The sequence below is a fragment of the Ambystoma mexicanum genome, chromosome 2p (assembly GCF_040938575.1).
Source record: "Ambystoma mexicanum isolate Mex_15411 chromosome 2p, UKY_AmexF1_1, whole genome shotgun sequence".
NCBI lineage: Eukaryota > Metazoa > Chordata > Amphibia > Caudata > Ambystomatidae > Ambystoma > Ambystoma mexicanum.
The window spans coordinates 1,199,254,368-1,199,278,383 of record NC_090923.1 but is presented as its reverse complement, the minus strand read 5'-3'; the positions used below and the strand labels follow the sequence as shown (position 1 = coordinate 1,199,278,383).

General features: G+C 47.0%; 1 protein-coding gene across 1 annotated transcript in view; it reads left to right on the top strand.

Annotated features, from left to right (window-relative positions):
* Positions 1 to 18,484: 18,484 nt before the first annotated feature.
* The window catches only part of NT5DC2 (5'-nucleotidase domain containing 2), a 355,042-nt gene continuing 349,510 nt past the window's right edge, over positions 18,485 to 24,016 (top strand). The window contains exon 1 of the mRNA XM_069645426.1: positions 18,485 to 18,971. Coding sequence (XP_069501527.1) covers positions 18,698 to 18,971 — 274 coding nt within the window. The 5' untranslated portion in view covers positions 18,485 to 18,697. The remainder of the gene's footprint in view (positions 18,972 to 24,016) is intronic.

Sequence of the window (24,016 nt, the reverse complement as noted above, 5' to 3'; positions counted from 1 at the left end):
TGACCCTTAGACTGGTGGAACCAATCAGTCTTAAGAAGACCTGCATTTCGAGCCATCCCACGTCGAGATGTGACCTTACTTGGCTGCAAACCGCCAATACCCTGGGACCTCCAGGCTGAGTGCTGTGCAACGTCTTCCTGTGAACAAATCTCTTGAAACTTCGGTGGACTCATGCTGGACCCCCAGAAGCAAGGATTCCACTTCTTGAAGTCCTCTCACCAGAGTGCTGGTCTGAGATATCAAGGCGAATCGATCAGACAACCGTTCCACATCTAGTACCTTGAAAAGGGCGCCAAATCCACAGAGCCATGAGAAACACTGAAGAATCCTTTGTTGGGAGCATTTTCTGTCATCTGCTGCAAGCAGATGATTTAATGGAAATTAAGTGTCCTTTCGTCACCACGACCAAGAATCCAGAGACCGGGTTCTGTGCTGCTGCATCCTGAAGGCATCTGTCTGTAATCTCTTCTTCACTGCAGTGGTACTGTGTGGCTGAGGGTAATACTTACCTAAAGTCTTGTGTTGCTCCTGAGTGGCTAGGGTAGTGATTTGTGTGTTTGCAAGTCCTCCCATGCCCAACGCTGGAATGCATATATATAACCTTCTAAGTCCCTGAACACTTCTACTAACACTAAAGTTTGTACTTGTTGGGTGAAAAATCCTCTGGAACTCGGATTTTCCTGCATATGTGTCTATCCTGACCTACCTACTGTTGGCCACTGGACCGCCAGTGTCCCCCTTCTGCCTCTGAGATCACTCATGCGCTATAATAGGGAAGGTCTTCCAAAGTATAAGGCCTCTGCCTAATAAATACAACAAATGTTGTAAAGTACTTACTTGCTAATGTTTTAATGCTGTAACTGATTATCTCTGAAATAGAATAAGTTACAAAGTGTTACAAAATTCTTACTAACATGTGAATTGCTTACTGCCATTCTGAAAAGTATGCAAAGTTATTTACTTAACTCTGAATTGTGTTGCACTATTTTAGAAAGTAAGAGTTGGTATTACTGTATTATTCCTGAAACTGAATAAGTGAAAGAGTTTATTACTGATTATTACTGATAGGGCTTTACTCACCTTAAATAGAATACTGCCATTCTAAATGTGTAGTACTGAGTTCTTACTTAACTTAGAAGTGCATACTGCCATTCTGTGTGCATTCAGCGTGCTTACCATGCATAGGATAAGTGCTGCGATGTGCCCCCAGCCCATTTAAGAACACCAAATCAGCCTGCGTCTCCCCATCCAGTGCCCGCGTGAAACCCCTCAACCGACCGCTTCCATGTTTGTGTTTTCTTTCTCTATTTAGTTCCAAATCCAATCCCCTTCCCTCCCTCCCACACTCCACCCACCTCCCATCCCGCCCAACACCTTCTGATTGGCCCGTAGGCCCAGTTGTAGTACCTGCAAGGGTCCCAGACACACACTGCTGTCCACCACCACTTCGGCTTGGTTACCAAGCATAGGGTAAGTGATGTGCCTTCCCCCCGCCCATTTAAGAGCACCAAATCGGCCTGCATCTCCACCGTGTTCGCCAGGGACGCCAGTAGCCAGCCGTCAACCAGCAAAGACTGACAGGTAAGTGTGGTCCGGGTCGGGAGAACAGAAATAACTGTATTCCAAAAAGCCCTGCTACTCTTTTTACCTACATAACATAGCATACCAAGATTAGCCATCTTGTAAATAGTAATTCTATCACTGCTGTGTACCAACCTTTAGGTGGCTTTATTTTACTGGTGTGTCCCATACTAGGCACTCTCCCTATATCCTGATATCTCAATTCTAGGTGTGTTGCATTTACTGTTGTGCCTCCAATGTAGGAGTTCACCCTCTGTCCAGGAGAAGTGTAACCATGCATCACATTTTGAGTGAATTGTGATGTTTAGCTACACGTCCCATCCAGATAAAATGGTGCAGTTTGGCTATCCGTCACAATTAGAGTGAAATGCAAAGATTAGCATGCGTCACATCTAGATAGAATCGTCAACTTGAGCATGCGTTAAATCTAGATGGAATTGTGAAAATGATCTTGCATCACATATGGATAGATTTGTGAAGACTAGCATGCGTTGCATCTAATTAGTGATGCCATTAAACAACACTACTAAAATTCTCACCATCTACATATACCTCATACTCAAACCAAACAGAACAATACCTCTAAGCACAACAAACCGCATGCACTTCACTACACCGCAACAAAACAAACCACACATAGTCTCGCACAACAGAACTTGAAGGCTACTGCTAGGTAAGAACTGGTGCAGTCTAACTGGGGAGGACTACACAAGACTTATCTGCTTGCTATTAGGTAACCCACCTTTTAATATAGGCCTGTACTACACAGGTTGGTAGTGTGATTGAGCAGCTGGGCTTGTCTTGCTGTAGAGCTGTACATTTGAAATCAGTAAGTAAAAGTAGCCAAGTAACACTTACACACTTATGGATACATATAAATATTTTTTTATAATATACACAAGGTTTAAATAATGTTACGCTCACCTGGTCTCTGCAGAGGCGTTGGGGCATGGTTGCAGCCCTCCCTGAACTTGAATCACCCCCTTCAGGCCTCTCCCTCAGTAGAAAAGCTGTGAGCGGTGGTATGTAATGATACTGCTCCTGCGTGGAGATAAGAGTGTGTGGGTGCGCCAATCTGTGATTGTTGTACCTCTCGAACCCTTCACCCCAAAGTACGGTTTCTGTGAGCATACGCCGGCCCATAAAACTCACCTGTGAATTATGGAAGATAAGCTCTCCGTCCTGCTGCTTTTGACATGGGCGCGTCAAATGGGATCTAGTTCCTTTACTGTGCAGAATAACGCAAAGTGTCTGTCTTGAGAATCGGGGCAGCTTATGTAGCTGAGATTGTGGGCACGCCCATTAGGGCCGGTTTACCAGCCACACCCTGCCACTCCTAGAGAGTGAGCATGTGCGAAGGCAATCCATTAGCAGCCACACCCAAGAATACACTTGGGGTTGCTTAATGGATGGAATGTTCAAGGTTAATGCATCCTGCTTAATGGATGGAATGTTCAAGGTTAATGCATCTGGAGTGCTATGTCCATAATAAAAGCTTTTTGGTGTTCCAGGTCTCCTGTACATGCGACACCTGCATGCCTGTGCCCCTGACTTCATGACCATGACAGCTAAGCATTCTTTAAAAAGTTGTATCCACTAGTAACCTTCAATCAAAGTTTGTATTCAGTTTGTCAAGGACATTAGTACCCTGCGCGCGCTGTACACCGGAAATACTACGTGTGGATTGGCTCTTTCCCAAGCCATACCACAAGGTATTCCTGTGTACGTTAGTGCGTCCCGCGCGTGCCGGGTACTCTGTTCCCGGCAAGGGGCGTGGCAGCCCATTAGCCAATGAGGAGGCTCGAAATGGGGCAATCCCCGCTCCAAGCCTCCCCATGGCTGGAGTTGCCTTCATCCCCCGCCGGGGAGTCAGGTAAGTTTTTTTTTTTCCACCATCCCTCTCCCCCGCAAACTCTCCCCTCCCCGCCCTCCCAACCCCACCTACCTTCTTTTTTCTTCTTTTCTTGGGAGCGAACGCACTGGAAACACTTCTGTTCCCAGTGCGCCCGCTCCCGATGGCCGCCATGGAAAGGGAAAACGGAGTACGTTTCCCTTTCCCGGCGGCCATTTTTTTCACCTTTTTTTTCTAAACAGAAAAAAATGTCATTAGTACCCCGGTCTAACGGGCCGGGGTACTAATGGCTATAAGACCCTCGGCGGCGGACCAATACCACCCACAGTAATGCCCCCGGGCTTTGTTACGGCCCAGGGGGAGGTAATGGCCCACCGCCTCGGGTCTTATTGCCACAATAACAGTTGGTAAATACTTTATGCTAACACATTTTCCAGCGGACGGATGTGACTTCAGTTAAGTTCAGTAATGCAATGACTTTTCAGTTACCAATACAGTCATTGAGTTTGTAAAGGAAGGAAAGGTTAGAATCCGGTCTTTAGAACATACTTTCCACAGTGTAAAACAATTGCAATCTCCCACAAAGGGAGGCAGATACTTTTTATCCCAGCCATAATAGTGTCCACAATTATAACCTATGAGGAAACAAGTACTACCAAAGCCAGTAAGGTTGCCTTTAGGGAGGCAGGACAGCCACAGTTAATGCACAAAGTCAATAGTTCTGATGCACTTCTTCTTAGATATAGTTTTGACAAAGTTAGTATGTTCAGCAGAAATCACAGTAACTCAAGTGAGCTACTTTGTAGAGAGCACAAGCTGTTCAGGCCAGTGCAGGAAAGTTGGTAACAACTCTAAAGTGGAACAAAAGCACTTTGCAAGATAGGAAGCACAATTTATGGCTCAAAGGTTATGTTATGGTAATTTCTAAAGCGCACGGCCACCCAAAGGTATCATGGTGCTGGAGACGAAAAGCACACAGCCAATGCCCCGCCACCTAAAACAAACCTAAGCACACAACGCAGATCAGCCGAGGCGGATCGCAAACAGCGCTTAGGGAAGTAACGGGTAAACTTTGTGCAAAGATATTCCGCACTCTTATCATGCAGTGCCTGATGTACGATGCAAAGCGCCTTAAATCTGATATTCTGAGCCACCGGAAGCCAGTGCAAGGCTCGCAAAAAAAAAAACGATGAGATGTGAGCCCAAAAGGGCGTATCTGTGGCAACGCGAGCTGTCAGGTTTTGCAAGCGTTGAAGTTGCTGGACCAGCCGCTTAGGCTGTGCCAGATAGAGGGAGTTACAATAGCCAACAGGCTCAGCACCATAGCTTCAACCACTGGTGGACGAAGAGGGGCCGGTATCATAGGAAGCACTTTTTTGAGTATTTTAAGCAGAAAATGGCCAGCTTAGCAGACTGTCACTACTTGGGCATCCATCGACAGGGACTCTGACAGGACCACGTCCACGTTTTTCACCTTCACTGCGGGAACTGGAAGGGGACCAAGAGAAGAAGGCCAAAAGGAAGACACCCAAAGTGAGGGATCAGTGGGAGAACCTACCACCTGAACCTCTGTCTTGTCTCCATTCAATTTTAGTCAATTGTCGTTCATCCAATCCTCCACGGATGCCAGGCACCGCTGGAGGCACGAGGACACCACAGCCTGATCAAGATCTAAACAGATCAGGATCTGGGTGTCGTCGGCATAAAAATAGCACCTCATGCCTAAGGAGCGGATGAGACACACAAGTGACCATATGTAAATATTAAAGAGAATAGGAGACAAGGAGAACCCTGCGGCACCCTGCAGCTCAGGTGGCAGGGGCCAGATAGAAAAGGGGGCAGAGAGAGAGCCTGAGTATGATCTGCCAGGAACGAGAAGAACCAGACCAACACTTGCCCAGATATACCAATCTGGGACAGCAGGGTGGGGTGGTCGACAGTGTTGAACGCCGCTGAAAGATCTAACAGAATCAGGGCGCCCACCCCTTCTGAGTCCACCAGCCTGGCCATGCCGTCCTGGACAGAGACCAGGACACGCTCTGCACCCCTGACTGGCCTAAAGCCAGACTGGGCAGGGTCCAAGAGGTGAGAAGATTCAAGGAACGTAGAGAGTAGAGGTGTCACAAAAGACTCCTCAAGCTTCGTGAGAAAGGGCAGAAGAGAGATGGGGTGGAAGTTAGAAAGAATAGACAGGTCCAGTGATGGATTCTTCAAGAGAGGAATTACTGTAGCAACTTTAAGCTCTGATGGAACACCCCCTGTCTGGCAGGAGTCGTTGATAGCCACCGTCAGGAGAGATCTTCTTCATAACAGCCAATCGGACTGCGTCAGAAGGTGCACACGACTTTATCTTTTGGATGGCTGCAAGAACCGTCTCCTCAGAGAGCCTCGGAAAAGAAGACCAACTCATCAACTCGCGGTCCTAAAGGTTCAGGCAGTTCATTCTCACTAGCAGAAGTATTCGCAGCCAGTGAGATGTTCACTCGGATAGTCTTGATCTTTGTGATGAAAAATTGCGACAGCGCGTCACATAGTTCCTGAGTGGGTGTAACATTAGGAACCAATTTAGCCGAAGAAGAAAGAGATTTAACTGCCGAGAAAAGAGCTTTTGGTTGGCGTAGGGAGGACTCAATTTTCTTAGTCAAATACAATGTCTTCGCAGCTATAACAGCTGACGAGTAAGCGGCGGGACAGGCCTTGTACTGTGTTCTAATACGGTCATAAGCCCTATGCCATTTTCACTCCACCTGCCTCAGATTGAGCCGGGCGGCCTTCAGCACATCGGTTAACCATGGGTCTGATGCCAACCTGCGTGGCTGGATGAGCCGTAATGGAGCCACAACATCCGCTGCTTTGGAAAAGAAAGCAGGGAAAGAGGTGGCCGGGTTGCCTTGCACTTAACTCTAACCGAAGAAACCATGCTTTGAAGGTCAGCCGAGCGCCACAAGCGCTGCCAGACTCTGCAAGCAGGGATCTTAGGCTGAACCCCTGCTGATTCTAGCACACAGGTCACCAAATAGTGATCTGTCTAGAGCACAGGCTCGACTGAACGCAAGGCCAGTAGGTGAACGCCCCAAACCCCACAGTACCTGTGATTCAAAGAAAACATTTCCAGCTGGATTACTCCTTGCTACAGCTTGGCAGACCCTTGTTCCTGGACCTTGGTCATGGCAACGAAAGGAAGGACGTCTGGTAGACTCCCGCAGCAGTATTTGGGAGAGGGACTCCTCAGCTGTGGATTTCCTTTGTTTCTGCAGCACTTCAGTGTTTTGGCGCCTTTTCCTCTGCTTCAATGAAGAACGAATATCTCTGGTTGGAAGAAGCTTGCTCCCTCTGTCCTGGCCTCTGGTGAGGGGACTCTGGATCAAGATTTCTTTTCTCTGTAGGGTCCTCGGGATGCCCCACAAAGATTCGGCCGGATTCAGACTTTGCAAGACGATGCACTCAGCAATGGTCACAGGGCCCCTGGCATTGGGCTTCTGCAGCTCAGTTGAGGCACAGCAAGTCAGGGAATTTGCCTAATGGAAGCTCATCTTCAGGCTAATTGGTCACCCCAGCCCAAGGGAGGAAGTTGTCCCATATGGGTCTTCCCAGTTGATATGAAAACGAGGTCAGCACAGCTGCAGGGCTTCACCTGGCACTTCGCGGTCCAGGAGGGTGCTGCTGGCATCTTGTCACGTCTTCTTCTTCGGATGTTCCTCTCCAGTGGTTGAATCTGACTCTAGTCCCAAAAACATTGCTTTTTATGCAATTTCCCAGTCATTCACAGCCTAGGCTGTCAATCACAAAGCAGGGTGGATAGCTTTCACTAAGGCACACCGGGAGACAAAGAACAGGGAAGTTTTGGGACCCTCCCTCACTTCCTGCCTTTCCAGATACACTGGAGCCTAGGCAGGCTTCAGGGCTGAAGCCCGCCAAAGGCAAAACACACAAAGGACTCAAACATGCATCAACTAATGGCGTAAAAGCCCAGAATAAACTAACAAACTGAAAATTGTGAAAAAAGAAGACCAGTGCCATTTTGGGAAAATAGACACTGATGGGTGCTGTACTGCAGCTGAGGGTTCAGCTTGCACACTGGCAGTAAAAGTAAACCACTGCCACCAGCCATTTAAAGTATGATAGTCTAACAAAAAATGTTACATGATAAGTAGCATGGGAATGACTAAGTAACCCCCCCACACTCCACATAGGGTGGTGTGTGCTGGTCCCATAAAGAGAAAAGTAAGACAGGGATAATTTTACTATTCTTGGGAACGGTAGTTCACCCAAGAAAATTTATTTAAACATTCGGAGAAGTCCAAGGGTTTTTTCAGTGGCACTGCACTTAAGGCTTTGTGTCACCATACAAAAAGCAGATGCCGATGGAGTTTGTCTGACTCCATAAAACAGTAAAACACAAAAATCATAGTCAGGAAAACACATGAGAGAGTGAGAAAGATCCCACTCAGGTGGAAAAAGTCACAAGCCCTAAGTCCAGCAAAAGAGCTGGGCATCTCTAAGGTTGAAGGGAATTAGCACAGAAATTAAAATTCTCCCTAATGGCTACCAACCGAAAAAACACATCTGAGCTCAGTGAACAGTGTTAACCGAACTGATGCTGCCTACAGCACATCACAGCTCCCTTGCTCTTTTCCAGCCCAGTCTTACTAACCTGCCCCACCCTCTTCCTTTTCAGATCCACCTGATCACCAGGGGACCGCTGCGGTGGTGATAGTGGGCGCTATAAATATCCTTTAACATTAACATTCTGAAAAGTAATTCTTAATGCAATACTTACCTTTGAATTGTGTTCCACTAGTCTAAAAATTGATATGGGTGTAACTGTATAAGTCCTGAAAGAAGCGTATTTTGCAAGGTACTTCTTGTAAAATTGTTGGTTTAACTATATTATTCATGAAACTGAATAAGCACCATAGCTTACTACCAATAGGTTATGCTTACTGTCATTCTAAACATCTACTAATGTGGCTTTACACCTATTAAATAGCATACGGCCATTCTAAATGTGCAACACTAGGTTTTACTCACTTTGAACTGCATACTGCTATTCTAAATAAGGTTTATACTTGGGTTCACATACCAAAGGTATTGTTTGTTTTTATAATTTTTTTTTTTTTTTTTTTATTACTTGTACATAATCAACTAGAAAAACATGATTTTTACAAGGGGTATCAGTTCTTAGTTTCAATAAGTTTCGAAGACCCACACAGGTGCAAAAGCCGGCGATCAGACGGGGCGTTAGAAAGTTGATGTGAAGACAAGTCAAGGAGGAAATTTTACAGAGTAAAAGGGGAAATTCCGCCGAAGCCTGATTCGCCAGTTGAGACCTCATGTCGTGCATCTGTGTGATCATGTTGGTATCCAACCAGCACCTCCGGTAAGGAGTTCGTGCTTTGGTTCGCAATTTTGAGAAAAGCCTCCTGAATTATTTTTGCCGTAGCAGTTGCCCAACAGGGTTTTTCACCAGAAATCAAACGGCACCACCATGTGTTTTCTTCAATCAAGGTTGAGTCGTGCCATAGTGGAGAAAGGTAGGCCAGCCGTTCTCGGTTCAGCGAGGGGCAGTTCAGCAAAAGATGGCGTATTGACTCCGTGGAGTCAGGATCGTTACATAGCCTGCAGGTAGTTATGGAAGTTAAAGATCTTATCCCCAGGATTTCTCTTGTGTGAAGCAGGTTGAGACGTGCTCGCAAAAATATTCCTCGAAGTTTTTTATCTGGGAATTTTGCACAGTATCCTAGGGGCGACTTCAACTTGTTAAATGTTGGCGGAAGGTGTCTTAAGCATTTCGCTGCTACCGCTTTGTCAATGGTGGAAATCCAGTCTTGGATCTTTAATTTTTCGCTTACCCTTTGGGGGTTCGAAATTAGGTCAAGTTTGGAACATGACACTTCCTCCAGTGTGTGTTCTTGCCGACGCACCCAAAGCAGGGCGGCTTTGGAGGACGTGGAGGACAGCTCTTGGCCGATGAAGTTACAGATTGGAAGGCCATCTTTTGTTAAGGTCTTTATAAACAGGACAAGCGAGGCCACACTGACAGTCGCGCTTAACGAGAGCAGCCCCAGCTCTCTTCTGACTGCTTCAATGGGTATTGCATTTGGTAAACCCAGAAGTGATTTCCAGATGTATCCCTCTAGCCTTCGCCATAGTTGGTGTGGAATCGTAAACATTGCGTCCATGCCGTACGTTAACGCTGGCACTATTTTCCCTTTATAGAAGGTAATGGCCGGGGATAGTGAGTATTTGCCAAATTTTCTGTCGATCGCTTTGAGTTGAGAGGTCAGAAGCTTAGTTTTTGTCCAGAGGTAAGCTTGCATTTTCTGTTCCTTGGTTGAACCATCGATGACCACCCCCAGGTATTTGAAGTGGGAAACCACCTCAATTCTGATGTTATTTACTGACCACGATGTGGATTTTTTGTGGAGACGAGTGGCTTTTGAAAAAATCATGATTTTGGTTTTGGCCTGATTTATTAGTAGGTTGTTGGCTGACATATAGGCTGCAAGGTTATCGAGCTGCCGTTGCAAGCCGATTGGCGTCTGGTCAAACAAAATCATGTCATCAGCATAGAGGAGTCGAGACAGGACCGTGTTTCCAAGCTTTGGAGGAAAGGAGCGGACAAGCCGCTCGGAGTCTTTATAGTCTCCAAGAAATGCGACAAAAAGGGCTGGGGCCAGTGGGCAGCCTTGCTTGACCCCTCTGTTTGCACTGATTTCCCTAGAGAGAGCGCCTTGTCTGTTCAGCCTGACCTTGAAAGTGGTGTTGGTATGCAAGGCCATTAGTGGGTTTAGGACCGATTCTGGGCAATTCCAGTTTTTTAACTTGTCCCATAATTTCCTTCTGTCGACTTTGTCAAAAGCCTGTGAAAGGTCGATAAAAGCAGCATAGACAGGCTGAGAAGTTTCTTTCGTTTTCGCTTTCAGCAGGGATAGTATAAATATATTCAGTGTAGTGCTCCCGTTCTTTTTAAAGCCCGTTTGAAGAGGGTCACTGCAAGGGGCTGTTTTGACCCATTGTTGAAAGTGGCCTAGGAGGAGAGAAGCAAAGATCTTGCCCATGATATCCATCAAGGCTATCGGGCGATAATTACCCGGGGCGTCTCTGGATCCCTGTTTATAAATGGGAATAATGATGGATGTGCACCACGAGAGTGGGATCTTTCTCGTTTGTCTGCAGTGGCTGAACAAATTAGAAATGAAGATGGACCATTCATGGTGATGTTTTTTTTAAGTCTATGTTAGACAGCCCATCCGGACCTGGCGCTCTGGACGATTTTAGCCTTTTGATTGCGAGAGATATGTCTGATACGGCTGAAAGATCCACCCATGGGGAGTCTGACATGGTGATCCACTGAGTTTTTGCTGCCGATGGACTCGCAAAAAGGTCGGTAAAGAAAGTGACCCAAGCTTGCTCCGGAACAGCATTAATCATGTTTGAAGAGGTTATCGCTTGCGTATGGTTTATTAAAGACCAAAAATCTGCTGTCTTTTTAGTTGTGAGGACTCGGAGCATAAGTTCAGCGTCCCGCTGGTAGATGCCTGCCCGTCTAGCTCTTAACCATGCTTTATACATTCGAAATTCGTTGGCCCACTTGTTCCATGCTTCGACAGTTTTGACAGCTTTGACTTGTCTTTTTAGCTTTCTCAATGCTGTTTTTTTGAGTGCTATTTGTTTGTCGAAGTGGTGAGTATGGATCTTTTGGACTTTTAGACCCAGCCTCGAAGGATGCTTATAGGATAGGAGGAGTGGGAGGTAGTTTGGTCTACCAAGAGGCTCCAAGGGTAACTCAGCGGTTTGATTTGTCGCGTACTGAGAGGTGATTGCCCTAATATTTGTGGCAGACAGGCGCAGGCGCGTTTGTTGTGGGTTGAGCTCCACCTCGGGGAGATAATTGCCGTTCGAGAACGCTGTCGAGGCCCAAGAAAGGGACAAAAGGTTATGGTCGCTTGACGTTGTTTCCAGCACTTGGAAGTCTTGGACTTCTGTGCACAGGGCTGGAGAGGCAAAGATGTAGTCCAAAGTGGCCGACCATTGGCCTCTTTTCCATGTTGGTAAAAGAGGCTGGACTTCTCTGATCTTGGCGGCGTTATATAGGTTCCTAGAGGACATGAGTGTCATCCATACTTCACCTCTTCGTTCGGCTTGCGTGGATTCCGTGTCCTTCGAAGAGATCTCTTTCGGCTGGTCGCATTTTGCGTTGAGGTCACCACAAATGATGATCCATGGCGTCTCCCATTCGATACAAATGTCATCGATTGTTTCCTCCATAGTTTGGCAAAAGAAAGATGAGGAAGTTCTCTGTGGGTTCCAATAGGTGGTGATCAACGCAAGGGGGGGCGACGGGCTTGATTTAGAAGATGGTTTGGAGGAGTCCGACGGGCTGTTCCATGCCAACAGGACCGCCAGAACCCCGTAGGAATTAGCAGTAGTTTTGAGAATTTTTAAATTTTGGTCCGATCTCACCGCTATTAAGAGACCCCCTGAGGGACGACCCAGAAGACCCTTTACCGCAGGTGATGTCACAATTTCGTAGCCATCCAACACGGGTTTGTCTAGCAGCCATGTTTCCTGGAGGCAAAGGATATCGAACTGTTGTAAGTCAATGCTGTTTTGAGTCGTTAAGTGAGCATGTCCCCTTGTGTTCCAGGAGGCCAGCGTTAAAAGTTTTGAATGTAGGGGGGCGTCGGCTTCCTCTAGTGGTTGCTACTTTGCCTTGTTTGGAGCTAGGACTTCTTTGATCCAATGCCATGGTCCTGTTGGCCTTGGAGTGGTTTTCGCTGGTGATAAGACAAACGTTGAGTGTCGGTTTTGAGACCTGTTGGCACGACTGTCACTTTGAGGTGAGCAGTGTCTCCGGGCGTATGCTGGTCTGCCCGTGCGTTGTCTGTCTTGCTGGTACTGAGACAAGCAACGGGTAGGTGTGACTTGCCTGTGTTCGTTATGACAAAGGGACCTTTGAGGTGATGCATCTGCCCAGGCCACTTTCAATGAGGTTCTGTATTGGGAGGAGTAGTCCCGGGAAGGGTCTGCCCGATGTTCATGGGCCTGGTCGAAGGTTGACTTTTTTCTTGATGAAACATTGAAGTGAGACCTTAGCTTGTCTCTGCGCTCATGGAGGTGTCTAGATGGGCTCTGGTCGTTGGTAGTTTTCTTCTTTGAGTGTGCCCCAAAAGGGGTTGGTTTATCGGCGTAGGTTTTTATTTCTGAGAGGAGGAGCCCCATTGCCTTTAAGTCTTCACCAGCTTGTTTACAGATATCTTGTGTTGCCGAGCTATAGATGTAAAGGTGCGCCTTGGCCTTATTGTCTCTATGGTACGGTTCGACCCGCTGAAAGTGGTCCGATTTCAAATGTTTTAAGGCGGGTACTGACGATGATATTTTTAGCACAGTTCTTCTGTTGAGAATTATGCGTTTATCTTTGCTTGAGATCTGCTCAATTTTGAACAGAGTTATGGTGCTAGTCGTCTTAACGTTGGCCAAGTTCAGTTCCGTTGGTTTGGGGGAGTTGGATAGCTTTGACGGCCTTGTTTTATCTACCACGCTGTTTTGAACATGGTTAGTGTTCAGTTTGGTCGAAGCGGTTACAGCAGGCGTGGGCAGGTGGTGAGTCTCGAGGTTCCTCCCGGCCGGCTCCCATGTTGAGGTGGATAGGGCGTCAGGGAGCGCCTGTAGAATGGGCAACCGGCGAGAGGTTTGTCCAGCGTCTTGAATAGATGAAAGTGCCATAGGCAAATCGTCCACTTCTTGGGCTGGGGTTGGAGGTAACAGGCTTGAATCGGAAGATTCTTCAGGGGTTTTCGGAGACTGAGCCAGGGTTGTTATAGTTTGAGGCCGTGGCCTGGCCCGATCCAAAGTGTCCATTGAGATAGAATGGCTACAGCTTGTTAAGCCGCCTTCTGCCGGGTGGTTGCAGGGATGGATCGGCGGGGAGGAGTGACGATCGCTTGGCGCTAGTTTTAATGTCTTTTTACCTTGGAGTCTCCGTTGGGTCCGGTCCGGATTTTGAGCAGGTGTAGGGTGAGAACTGGAAGTGGGCGTTAAGGCCACTGACGTGGGCTTTGGTTTACTCGAAAATATTGGAGCAAGGTCGATGAAGGAGTTAGTATAGGGCGTCTGTGTAAAGCTGTCAGCCCAAATCTTTTGAGGAAGGATCGTCGCCCTTGTTGCAGGTGAGTGTGGTTGCAGCGGGCCCAACGGTATTGGATCTTTTGAGGTGTGAAATATGTCATGTTTCAAGTCGATAGCAGTGATGTAGCCTTCGAGAAAGGTGAGTTTAGACTGGATAGAGGCTAAGATGGCCGTGTTGTCTCTTGATGCATCTCCTAACGATTCATAGAGTTTGCAAAAAGGGGCCATTGCGATGGTTATTGCCGACATGATTGTCGTTAAGTCTTTTCTATTGCCCGATGCGTCTTTTTGAGGTGTGGGGGCAGGGTCCAAGAGTGGTCTTTTATTTCTTGGGAAATCTCTGGGTCCTAAAGATGCAGGGTTCGCCAGGGAATGCCTGCGCCTTACTGATCTTCCTTCGAGTTCTACGTCGCTTGAATATCTCTCTGTGACAGGGCTATGGTGTAGGTCACTGTCATCTTGTATGATAATGCTGGGTGGGGGATCTGCCAGCGAAGCCAGGGGGGGAAGAATGGGTAGGTGCGACTTAGTCCTACTTACTTTGTGAGAAGAGACAGGCTTGGGCTGTAGTAAGTCTAAAATGCCCGAGAGACCCTGGTTTGCCGGGCAGTCTTTAAGTATTAAGTGAGGAAATGAGCTGGGTTCCGGGTTTCTAGAAAGGGGCTTCTCGGCTTGGATATCTGAGGCAGTGATGAGTGGAGCAAAAAGGATCCGCTCGGGGGTCATCGTGACTGGTGTCGGGAGGCCTTGAAGGTTATCTTTGGGAGTTAAGGTTTGACTCGGGGCTGTAGGGCAAATGGGTGACTGGGGGCGTTCAATAGCCACAATTTTCCTGGTTTTTAGGGCAGGTGCGGCTTCGTCAAGCGCTTCTAAAATTTCCGCATCAGACAGCTCAGAGTCGGTGGATAGTTTTCTTTTCCCTTGGATCTTGAAGAAGTTCAGCAGAGCAGATGACAAGAGAGGTGTGGGTAAAGAAAGTTTAGGATCACCTCTCTTTTTCCGAGACTGGGGTCGGGCCTCACTTAGTGGATGCCTGGTGGATTTTACTGGTACAGACGTCAGGGCTTGATGTTTTTTTTTTTTTTTTGTTGATGCCACCAATTTATTGAGCAATTGTGACACTGGCACAGGTTTCGTTCTTGTGTTGGCTTGGTTTTTGTGAAGTGGCCTTTTTTTAGATTGGGAGCACGGTTTTTTATGCAAAGCAATGTTCGAAGAGATGGAATCCTCGTCTGAGTCTGTGTCAGTTGTTGGTTCCAAGAAAGGGTTCATTAATGTGTCTTTGGATTTCTTTTGAAACTGAGATTGTGAATCTGAAGGAGGCTTGAGAAGAGGAATCTCAACTGTGGATATATTGTCTTGCAGAGTGCTGAGCTCGATATCGGTTGCTTGTGTGAAATTGACTGAGGTCAGGCCCGGCGTCTTGCGGAGCGCCACTGGGGCCTGAGCGGAGACTGATTGCTTTTTTGGGGTCTCGGGTCCAGCCTTATCCGATAAGTTCCTGGGGTCGTCCGTAGTTATGTGGATCATCGCCTCGATGGTTATATTGGACGTGCATGGCTGAGACTCGGAGCGAAGATCAGGCACAGATAACGGCTTGTTGGCCGGAGTCAAGTTGAATGAAATATCTAATGGTGCCGCCATGTTGTTCAGCTCAGCCGTGTCGGCTGATACAGCGGAATCCGGCCGGGCTATGTCGGATGAACCGGCTGGCGCGGGCGCCCTCAGACCCACTGACAGGGGCCCTCCGGTCCCTGCACAGAACGGGTCACTCGCCGAGGCGGTGAGAGGGCGGGTCGCGTCAGGAGCTGGAATCAGACAGCTGGCCGTCGCTGTGGCGTTAGCTGGTCCGCCTTTATGCACTGTAAGGTGCGTATGGACGATCCGGGACTCAGGTTCAGGGGGAGCGCCCGGCCGCACGGGCTCCATGGGTGCCGGCGGCTGTGTCCCAGAAGTTATGGCAGTTCCGTCAGTTTGGCTCGACAAAGGGAGAAGGAGATGTTCTCGAGGAGTCGAGGCGGGAGACGGCAGCGTGGTGATCGCCGCCAGAGGCCTCGATTGATGTGAAGAAGTTGGGGCCGAGGCGGCCGATGGTGCGTATAAGTTCTTACGCACTTTGCTTCTGAGTCTGCGCTGATATGAGTCTTCCTCCATGGTGGGGGGAAGTGGGGAAGAGGGAGGTGGGGGGGGGAAGGATCACAGTGAGGGTAGGTGGAGGAGAGAAGGAAGGGAGGGAAGGCACGGAAGGAAGTGATTGGTGGGTAGGAAGTAGGAACGGAGAAGAGAAAGGGAGGGTGAGAAAACAGGAATAGGAAACCGGTAAGGAAAAGGTATAAGGAGGAAGGTAGTTGATAGACTTCGGGGACAGGTTAGTTGTAAAAGTTACCTTGAGGCTCTTAGACCGTCTAGGCTCTGGAGCCTTGTCCCGGCGCGGACTGGAGCAGACTGGAACTCTGCCCGAACTCCGCGCGCAAGGCAAGTTTTTAAAGGTGATGCTGGGAAAAAGCCTTAAAGGCACAGCAGCGTCAGCAGAAAAACGTTGAAAGAGCGTTGAAAGCACGTCCTCACTCGTTAGTGACTGGAGCAGACTGGAACTCTGCCCGAACTCTTGTTTTTATAATTGTGTTTAACTTATAATAGTGCTTAACCTTTCTAAAGAATTCTCTGTACCTATGAATATATAAAATCATAATTGTTTATAATACATCAGTGTATAAGTGTTTATTTGGACCATATGTATGCTGCAAGTTCTTTGTACCGAACTACAGCCCTCTCTCCCTCCTGGGATAAGCCTGGCTACTCTGTCAATGCTACCATGATCTCTCGTAGTCTCAAATCTAGGGGTTTTGAATCTGCCATTCTGTGAAACAAAGGCCTTTCTCCCGCTATCCAGGAGTCTCAAATGTGAATGTGTCCATAACTACCATCCTTTGAAACAGGTCTCTCACGCTCTTTAGGAATCTCTAGTTTAACTGCATTATTCTCACGTCGGCCATGCTGTGAAGCCTAGGCCTTCTCCAGCTGACTAGAAATCACAAATCTATTTGCTCCATTTGCTGTGGCGCACTGCAATAAACCTCACCGCTACACCACGGAAGACAGCAGCCTCGCTGTGGCATACCACAATTAACTCATTCGCTCTCGCCGCTCAGACTCTCACACCAGAGAGACCACGAATAATGAGACCATGCCGTCCACATCAGACAAAGTTCGATGCAGGAGAACAACATCGAAGCTTACGGTACGTGTACCTTACACCATGTCTGTGGAAACAGGCCGCAGGCATGGTCAAACATCCATATACTGTAGAATACAGCTATGGTTATGCTCATAGCAGGCAAATAGACATCCACACTGAAACACCTGATGTACCTCAACACCTCTGCCACTAGCATACAGCTATCAACGAAAATAAATTCGGTATAGCTGGCCACTCATCGACTCTCCTAACAGTAGCACTCTATCGCAAACCACCAACAGCGCCCACCCACGTGCCTGACCTTTCTGGGCTGCTTAGTCCAGCCTAGCCAGCCACCTAAGTCCTAGACCGCCGAAAAAGCACACACACATCTCTAAATCTAAAACTCTTAGAACCTCCAGCACATTGACTACGGTCAACGAGGGCGTTCCAACCACAAAGCGCATTGAGGCCATACAAATTGGGAAAGCATACATGCCAACCCTCCCGATTTAGACAGGAGACTACCGATTTTGAGGTGAAAAATATTGCTATTTTTCAGTCTCTCGCCTAAAATATCTGTAGTCCCAATGCATTCCTATGGGGGAAATAGCCGTCTCCCGATTTCCCTGTGGAAATCTCCCTCCCAGGTGCATCCGAATGTTGGCATGTATGGGAAAGAGCACTATATAAATAACCAAATACAATACAATACTGTGATCACTGCTGGTTTATTAGTAGTGTGGGGCTGAGTGGGAGTTTTATTTCCTACTCATGTCTGTACTCCTACAGCATAGCTCTCAAACATTTCTGTCGCAAAGGCAGGTGAAAACACCCGATTTTGTTTTTGGCTGGTGAGTGCCCATTGAAATGAATGGGCGTGCAGGAGGCTTGGCGGGTGAGCCAGCTCTTTACAAGGCGGGTGACTCCCGCCAAAAGCGCGTGAGTTGAGAACTATGCCTACAGAGAAGTAGTAATGTTTTTCAGTGACCCAAGCTGCCCAGGGCCTGGCAGTCTCGCGGACCAGTCTGACAGCTACACTGCACTACAGTCACGGCTTTCACTGGGCTAGGGCTCAGCCAAGGCAATGTCTACAAATTCCCCTTGCGCAAAGGCTCACAAAAGATTTTCTTGCGCTAAAGTAAATAAATGATTTCGATTAACAATACTGCTCTTTCCCGGTAATTGCCCATGCCAGCCATTTTTAGAATCATTCATATCACCAGCTTCAGACGTCTGAAAATAGATCACACTGCAGCGAAGTTATAACAGAAAGAAAACAGTGCTTGCTTTTCACCCCCTTAGATTCCGGATACGAAAACTCGAATTACATGGGCTCAAATGTTCCAAGGATATTTAGGATTCTGATGCCAGCTTGCGACAACCAGATTCGAGTTTTATTCAATTTAAAGCACTGCGTCCTTCCATTTCGAAGTCACAGCTTCCAGACACAAAGACCTGACATGCCGCACGTCCCCGGGTAAACAACATGGTGTGGTCTATCATGAGGACGTGTCAGAGGGGCGTGGTAAAGCAACGAAAACAAATACCTCGGACAAAACAATGTCTCGAACGCCTGTCTTTTTTCCCACCTGCCCGTCAACGCTACTCAGCCAATCCCAGCAGCCGTTCCCGCCCACTTGCTCCCCTATTGGCCATGGCAAATGACAGTTTTTTTTTTAGGCCCAGAGCCTCGTTCTGGCTATGCCCAAGTTATTAAGTGAGGACGGAGAAGGGCTGGTTCTAGACTCTGGGATGGGCGGGGGCTGGGCGGTTGCTGGTAAGAGGGTGTGGTTTCACACGAGAGCGCGGTGCGACGGCAGGTTTTGCGCGAGACAAGCCCATTTGCGATTAAACACCCACTTCAACAGAGTGAAGCGGGAAGAGACTTGCCACGCCGCTGCATCCCGCGTTAACAGCCTGGTGCTTCCCACCTCCTCTCTAACCTAAGGGCCATGGTGGCTGCTCTGTGGAACATGGCGCTGCGGGCATGCAGCCGCAGGGCTTGCTCCGCCGCCTACGGGACTGCGTGCGGGTCCGAGAACTCCTCATGCGGGTCTGCTGCGCCCTCTACTCCGACCTCCACCCTGCCCGCGGCCTCAACCGCCACCCCAAACCCCCAGGGGAGCGGACGAAACTTCTCCTCCGCAGCACCGGCTCCGTTTCCTTCACTGGAGGGAAAGCACTTCATGTGGGCTCGCTACAACGAAATGAAGAGGCTGGTGCAAGGTGGGTCTGGTCCAGATAGAGGTGAAGTCTACACTGACCGTCGCTCCACTGAAAAATGGGGTATGGGGTGGAGCAGTTGGGGGAAACTTATATTCGGCGCCCCCCACGTCCCGACATTAATAATGCACTCCTAGCATACTGTGTGACTGGCGCCCCCTACTGTACCGCCCTTTGAGGTTATGCCATGTGGTCATGCGTGATGGGTTGGTGGAAAGTGTAGGATGCGTTTGATTTTGCCTTTTTTTTTTGCTGGAATTTTGACTAAGCTCAGGGCTCCAGTCCTAAATAAAAGTTGTTGGGTATTGACATGCAGCGGCGAGTGACGTCACAAGCCGTGAACGAAAATTGAAAAATCGGCATATTTCATTTTTGTATGTATTACACTACAAGTCCGCAGGACAAATTAGCATTTCCCACGAGAACATGAATTCTTACACTTTTCTATTTAGCAAGCAATGTTTTAAGAACGTCTCCTGTACAGCAGAAAGTCCATATTAGTTTCACAAGGATCTGCCCAGAGATTCTTGTGGTCTCATGATATGATAGGTTATTTATAACGCGCTTAATGCAGAGGTTTCTAAGCGCGGACCCGGGGTTGCTCCGTGTCGTCTTGCTTCCAAGGCGAGCACGTTGCCGCTGAGCGTGACCATGGTTAATTTTGGGCACATCATGTTTAATTATCTTGCCTCACAACCTGGGTTCGTATCCCAGGCACTACTATCAAGTGGAGGCAGCAAAATAAGAACACAATAATTCATTGAAAACGCAGAGGGGTACGGTGTCAGCCCCCTGGAAAAAAAAGTAGGTGGAGGTCATTGTGCACTGACGTAGCATCCAGCCCCCTCAAGATGTGTCGGACTACTGACCTACATAAGGGGGGGCCGCGAGCCATCATTGATAACTAGCTTGATCGTTGGGACTACTGCAATGTGCAAGGGCTGATACTGTTCCATTGTGACTTGATTTGGGGGTAAACGTTTTCGCAGTATTGTTAAACCGCCTTTGCACAACCTTTAGTGAGATACTTTGTGACCGCCCCCCACCTCCTCCTCCCATCCGTAGTAGAATTCAGAAAAGGTAGTCAGCCTGCTCTCCAAGCTACGGCTTGAGAAGATAAAATATGTAAGCCTGGTGCTTTAATCTGCAGTACACATTTGGGTTAATATGTATTCAGCGATGTCCTTTGGCTTTCTTGATTTAGTCGGGGGATGACTGGATAAAAATGTAAGCCCAGTAGAACTACAACACCTTCAGTAATTTATTAGGCACGCATTTCATTGCTCCAGCCATACCGGTTTTTCCGAGAACCCATAATGTGGGTACTTCTCCTTTTACCTGCAGGGCAAAAGGCCTTGGTAATTAAGTTGGACTCTTTGCTTTCTGACCTGGCTTAAGAGCAGGGCCATCTTAAGCACGTTTGGGGCACTTACTACTTTGGGGCACCCTCCACAGAACCAAATTAAGGGATCCAGACTATCTAGTCACGCACCCTTGTCACGATCACAACCCATAGCTTGATATGCTGCTTCTCAGCAATCAAAATAAGCTTTGTACTATCTTTTCAGCCCCCTTACCCTCTTTATTCTTGCTGTAATCGGAATGAGAACTGCACTATTACTCAATTGTTGACAACTGGTTACCCATCCCTTAATTTCACACCTATTAGCATTAGCATGCTTCAAATTCTATATTTAAATTTAGTGTGTAGTCCAGAGACTTTTTTTTGTAACACCTGTATAAATTCATAACGTTTACAGTCAAACACTTGTGTATAGGCTCGTTACAAATGCCTATCATATAATTCACTAAAAATGTATATTTCATGCTGTAATTCATTCATATCAATATTCACAATACATATACAGACATATAAAAAACAATACATGTAAAATGCTCATTGTGTCTTGGGGTTAGTAGATGTGCTAAAAGTAATGTAATCACATCTCCCTTTAAAAAAATATAGGGCAATGGAACTTCTAGTTTAGTTTTATCTATTTGCTTTGAGTAAAAAACTAATCAGAGAACAGTGTATGTATTCATTCAGCACCAGAGAGGAACACAGCTTGAAATTCTAGTTGTCTTGTCTACATGTGTTTCAGCACTTTTATCTGAATACGTTTGACACGGATTGTATGGGCTTTCTTCAGGGCTGTTTCTGGGATATGCGATGGAAATCGATAAACCACTGTTTTCAAAGCGACACATTAAAAAAATATTGGAACTCGATAAGACTATTGGAAGCTCTGGAATAGATGTGATATTTCTCTTAAGGGTGATAACCACTAACCTTATTCTTGATGGGAAGAAATGTGGGCACGATGCAAGGCATAAATTACTTTTCAAAAAATGATTAGCAGAGTTTGCTAATTACACATTTTTTGATTAGCAAACAGACCCATTTGATTAGCAATTTTGGACTATTGCCACCGGAAGTTATTTTTACCCAATAAATGAGATGAGAAACAGTACAGCAATTTTGCTTACCACTGAAATAAGACATTAGTCGGAGGAGTCTGGCCTTGCAAATTCTTTAAAATTCAGCTAGACCTGCAAGTTGGGTAACTTAGTTTCTCTATTCAACCTGAGAAATGCTGTCGACCCATATAGCAACGGACTACAACAAATGTAAAATGCGATTTGTGTACAATGGTGCATGTCACTACAAACCCGCTTTGTTTGGCACTGCTGCTACCCAGAGGCCTGCCATGCATAATGAAACTTTTGACATTTACTGCAAAGTAAATTTTACATAAGTTTCAAACATCTCTTGCAAATGCTACTGCCCTAAAATGTACTAGACTATGCGAGTGAGCGAAAAGACTTTCCGTGCCACAGCGGAGTGTCTGTAAAATGTAAAGGGTTAGCTGCATGAATGGACTCAAATAGCTATAAGTCTCTGAAAACTGTTGTCAGCTGTCTCCTGCAGGTGGCAATATATAATGCAATTGTAAGCATTCACCTAAGCAACAAGCCTTTCAGTGCCTGCCGTTTGCATTCTCCCTGGTCACTCCCAAAGCAGTGGAAGACCTAATCAGAAGCCTAAAACCCTCAAGATGTCAAGGAGATATCTGCCCAGCTCCCATCAAGGAAGGCGCCAAAGAGCTCCCTTCATCGCCACATGATAAACTCCTCATTCAATGCCAGCCTTGTCCCTAACAATCACAGAGGCTTGGGTCATGCCCCTCTAAAAAGAAAACTAACATCCCAACCAACTATAGGCCAATCACAACCGTCCCATTCCTTCTAAAAAATTATGGACAAAGTTGCATACCTACAAATCCAGAAGCATTTGGAGGACAATAAATTACTCGGCCTCCGACAATCCGGATTACGGCCTAGAGGATCACCAGATCCTCACTGAGCATTTGACTACAGCAGCAGCCTTCTCTATCGATGCCTCCAGTTGGATTAAATCCTTCTTATCCAATCGCACAACCAGTCTTTTCGACCTCAGCAGACCCGATCCCCATCCACTGTGGGCTGCCCCAGGGCTCATGCGTCTCACAAACGCTTTACAACATATTCACAAAGCTCCTCTTCGACCGTCTTGACCAGATGGGTGTCATCTACATGACCTACGCAGATGACATGCAGGTTCCCATCATGACATGCAGGTTCTCATCACGCTATGCAGGTTCTCATCACGTTGTCAGGTTGCTATGAAGTGGACTCCTAGTTAATTAACTATCTTCCTGGAAATTCAGGCATGGATGGCTGCCCTCTGCCTCAATGACGAAAAAACTGAGCTGGTTGTTGGCACGCAGGCTTGCCTAAACAAGCTTGACCCACGGTACATGTCTTTCAATATTGACAGGAACCAGAGTTGCCAAGGAAATAAAAACCTTAGGAGTTAAGACTCTATCTTGTCGTTAAAGAAACAAGTTGGCTCCATTGCATCAACAGCCTACACCAACATGCTAATCAATACTTGTAAATATTTGTCCCCCACCAGTTGCACTACGCTAGCTAGAGCTTTAGCACTTTCTAAGATAGACTACTGCAACACGTTATTCCTAGGATCCTCTGAACAGAATATCAACCGACTTCAGGTCCTACAAAACAACTCCTTAAGAGCAGCACTTAACATTCCTAGATCCAGTCACTTTTCGAGCCTTAGACGGAAAACTAACTGGCTCCCAGTGCGCAACAGAATAACACTATGCGCTCTGGCAACCACCCACAAATGTCTGTCAAATTCTGCTTCTAAATACTTTTCTCCAAATACCAACTCGCCCGACCCACCAGTTCCTCCCAAACACTTCCTCTCAGTTCCTAGCTTTAACCTAAAAACTGCAGGAGGAGCCAGCTTCCCTGTCCAAGCTGCCAAATATTGGAACTCCTTACCTTCCACCATTAGAATGGAACCTTCTTTCTGTGCCTTAAGAACCAGAGTAAAGAGCTGGCTCACTGATACATCTGAAGCCATAGTCTGTACTACTTCAGCTTCTACCAGCTGATCTGTATTTGTGTCTTCACCATATTGATTTCTATGTTCTTACCTGTATTTCACTGCCAGATCTATCTGTAACCTCGGTCGACCCACCTGTTGATGCCCTATGTATGCTTGTAACATTCAAGTTTTCCAGCGACCAGTTGCCTCCGGGTTAGGTGCGTGATAGAAATAATAAACAAATACAAATAAAGCAAACAGCTCTGGAGGCTAACTACAGTGATTGGTATTGCAATAAATCTGTAGGCGTACAGATTGGATGGACTATTGATCACTACTTTGCGTAAGCATCTAGTTCGCTTTGTGTGCTCATGTAAGAGGAAAGAAAGACTAGGCAGTGGATTGTGTAGCAGGGAGAGAACTGAGCAAACTAGATGGAATATTGTAGTCACAATTTCAGGGTAGCTGGTATAAAGCAACTGGGTGACAATTTAGAATGTCAGCGAGTATGGGCTCGCTCATGGGTTGAGCACCAGTTGCAAGATGTATGCAACCTAACGGTTACAGAACTAGGTTTGCCATCAAAAGCATTTGATCATGTACATTTTCAAGTGTTGACTCGTCAATATGATGCATCTTCCCCCAACAAAAAGAA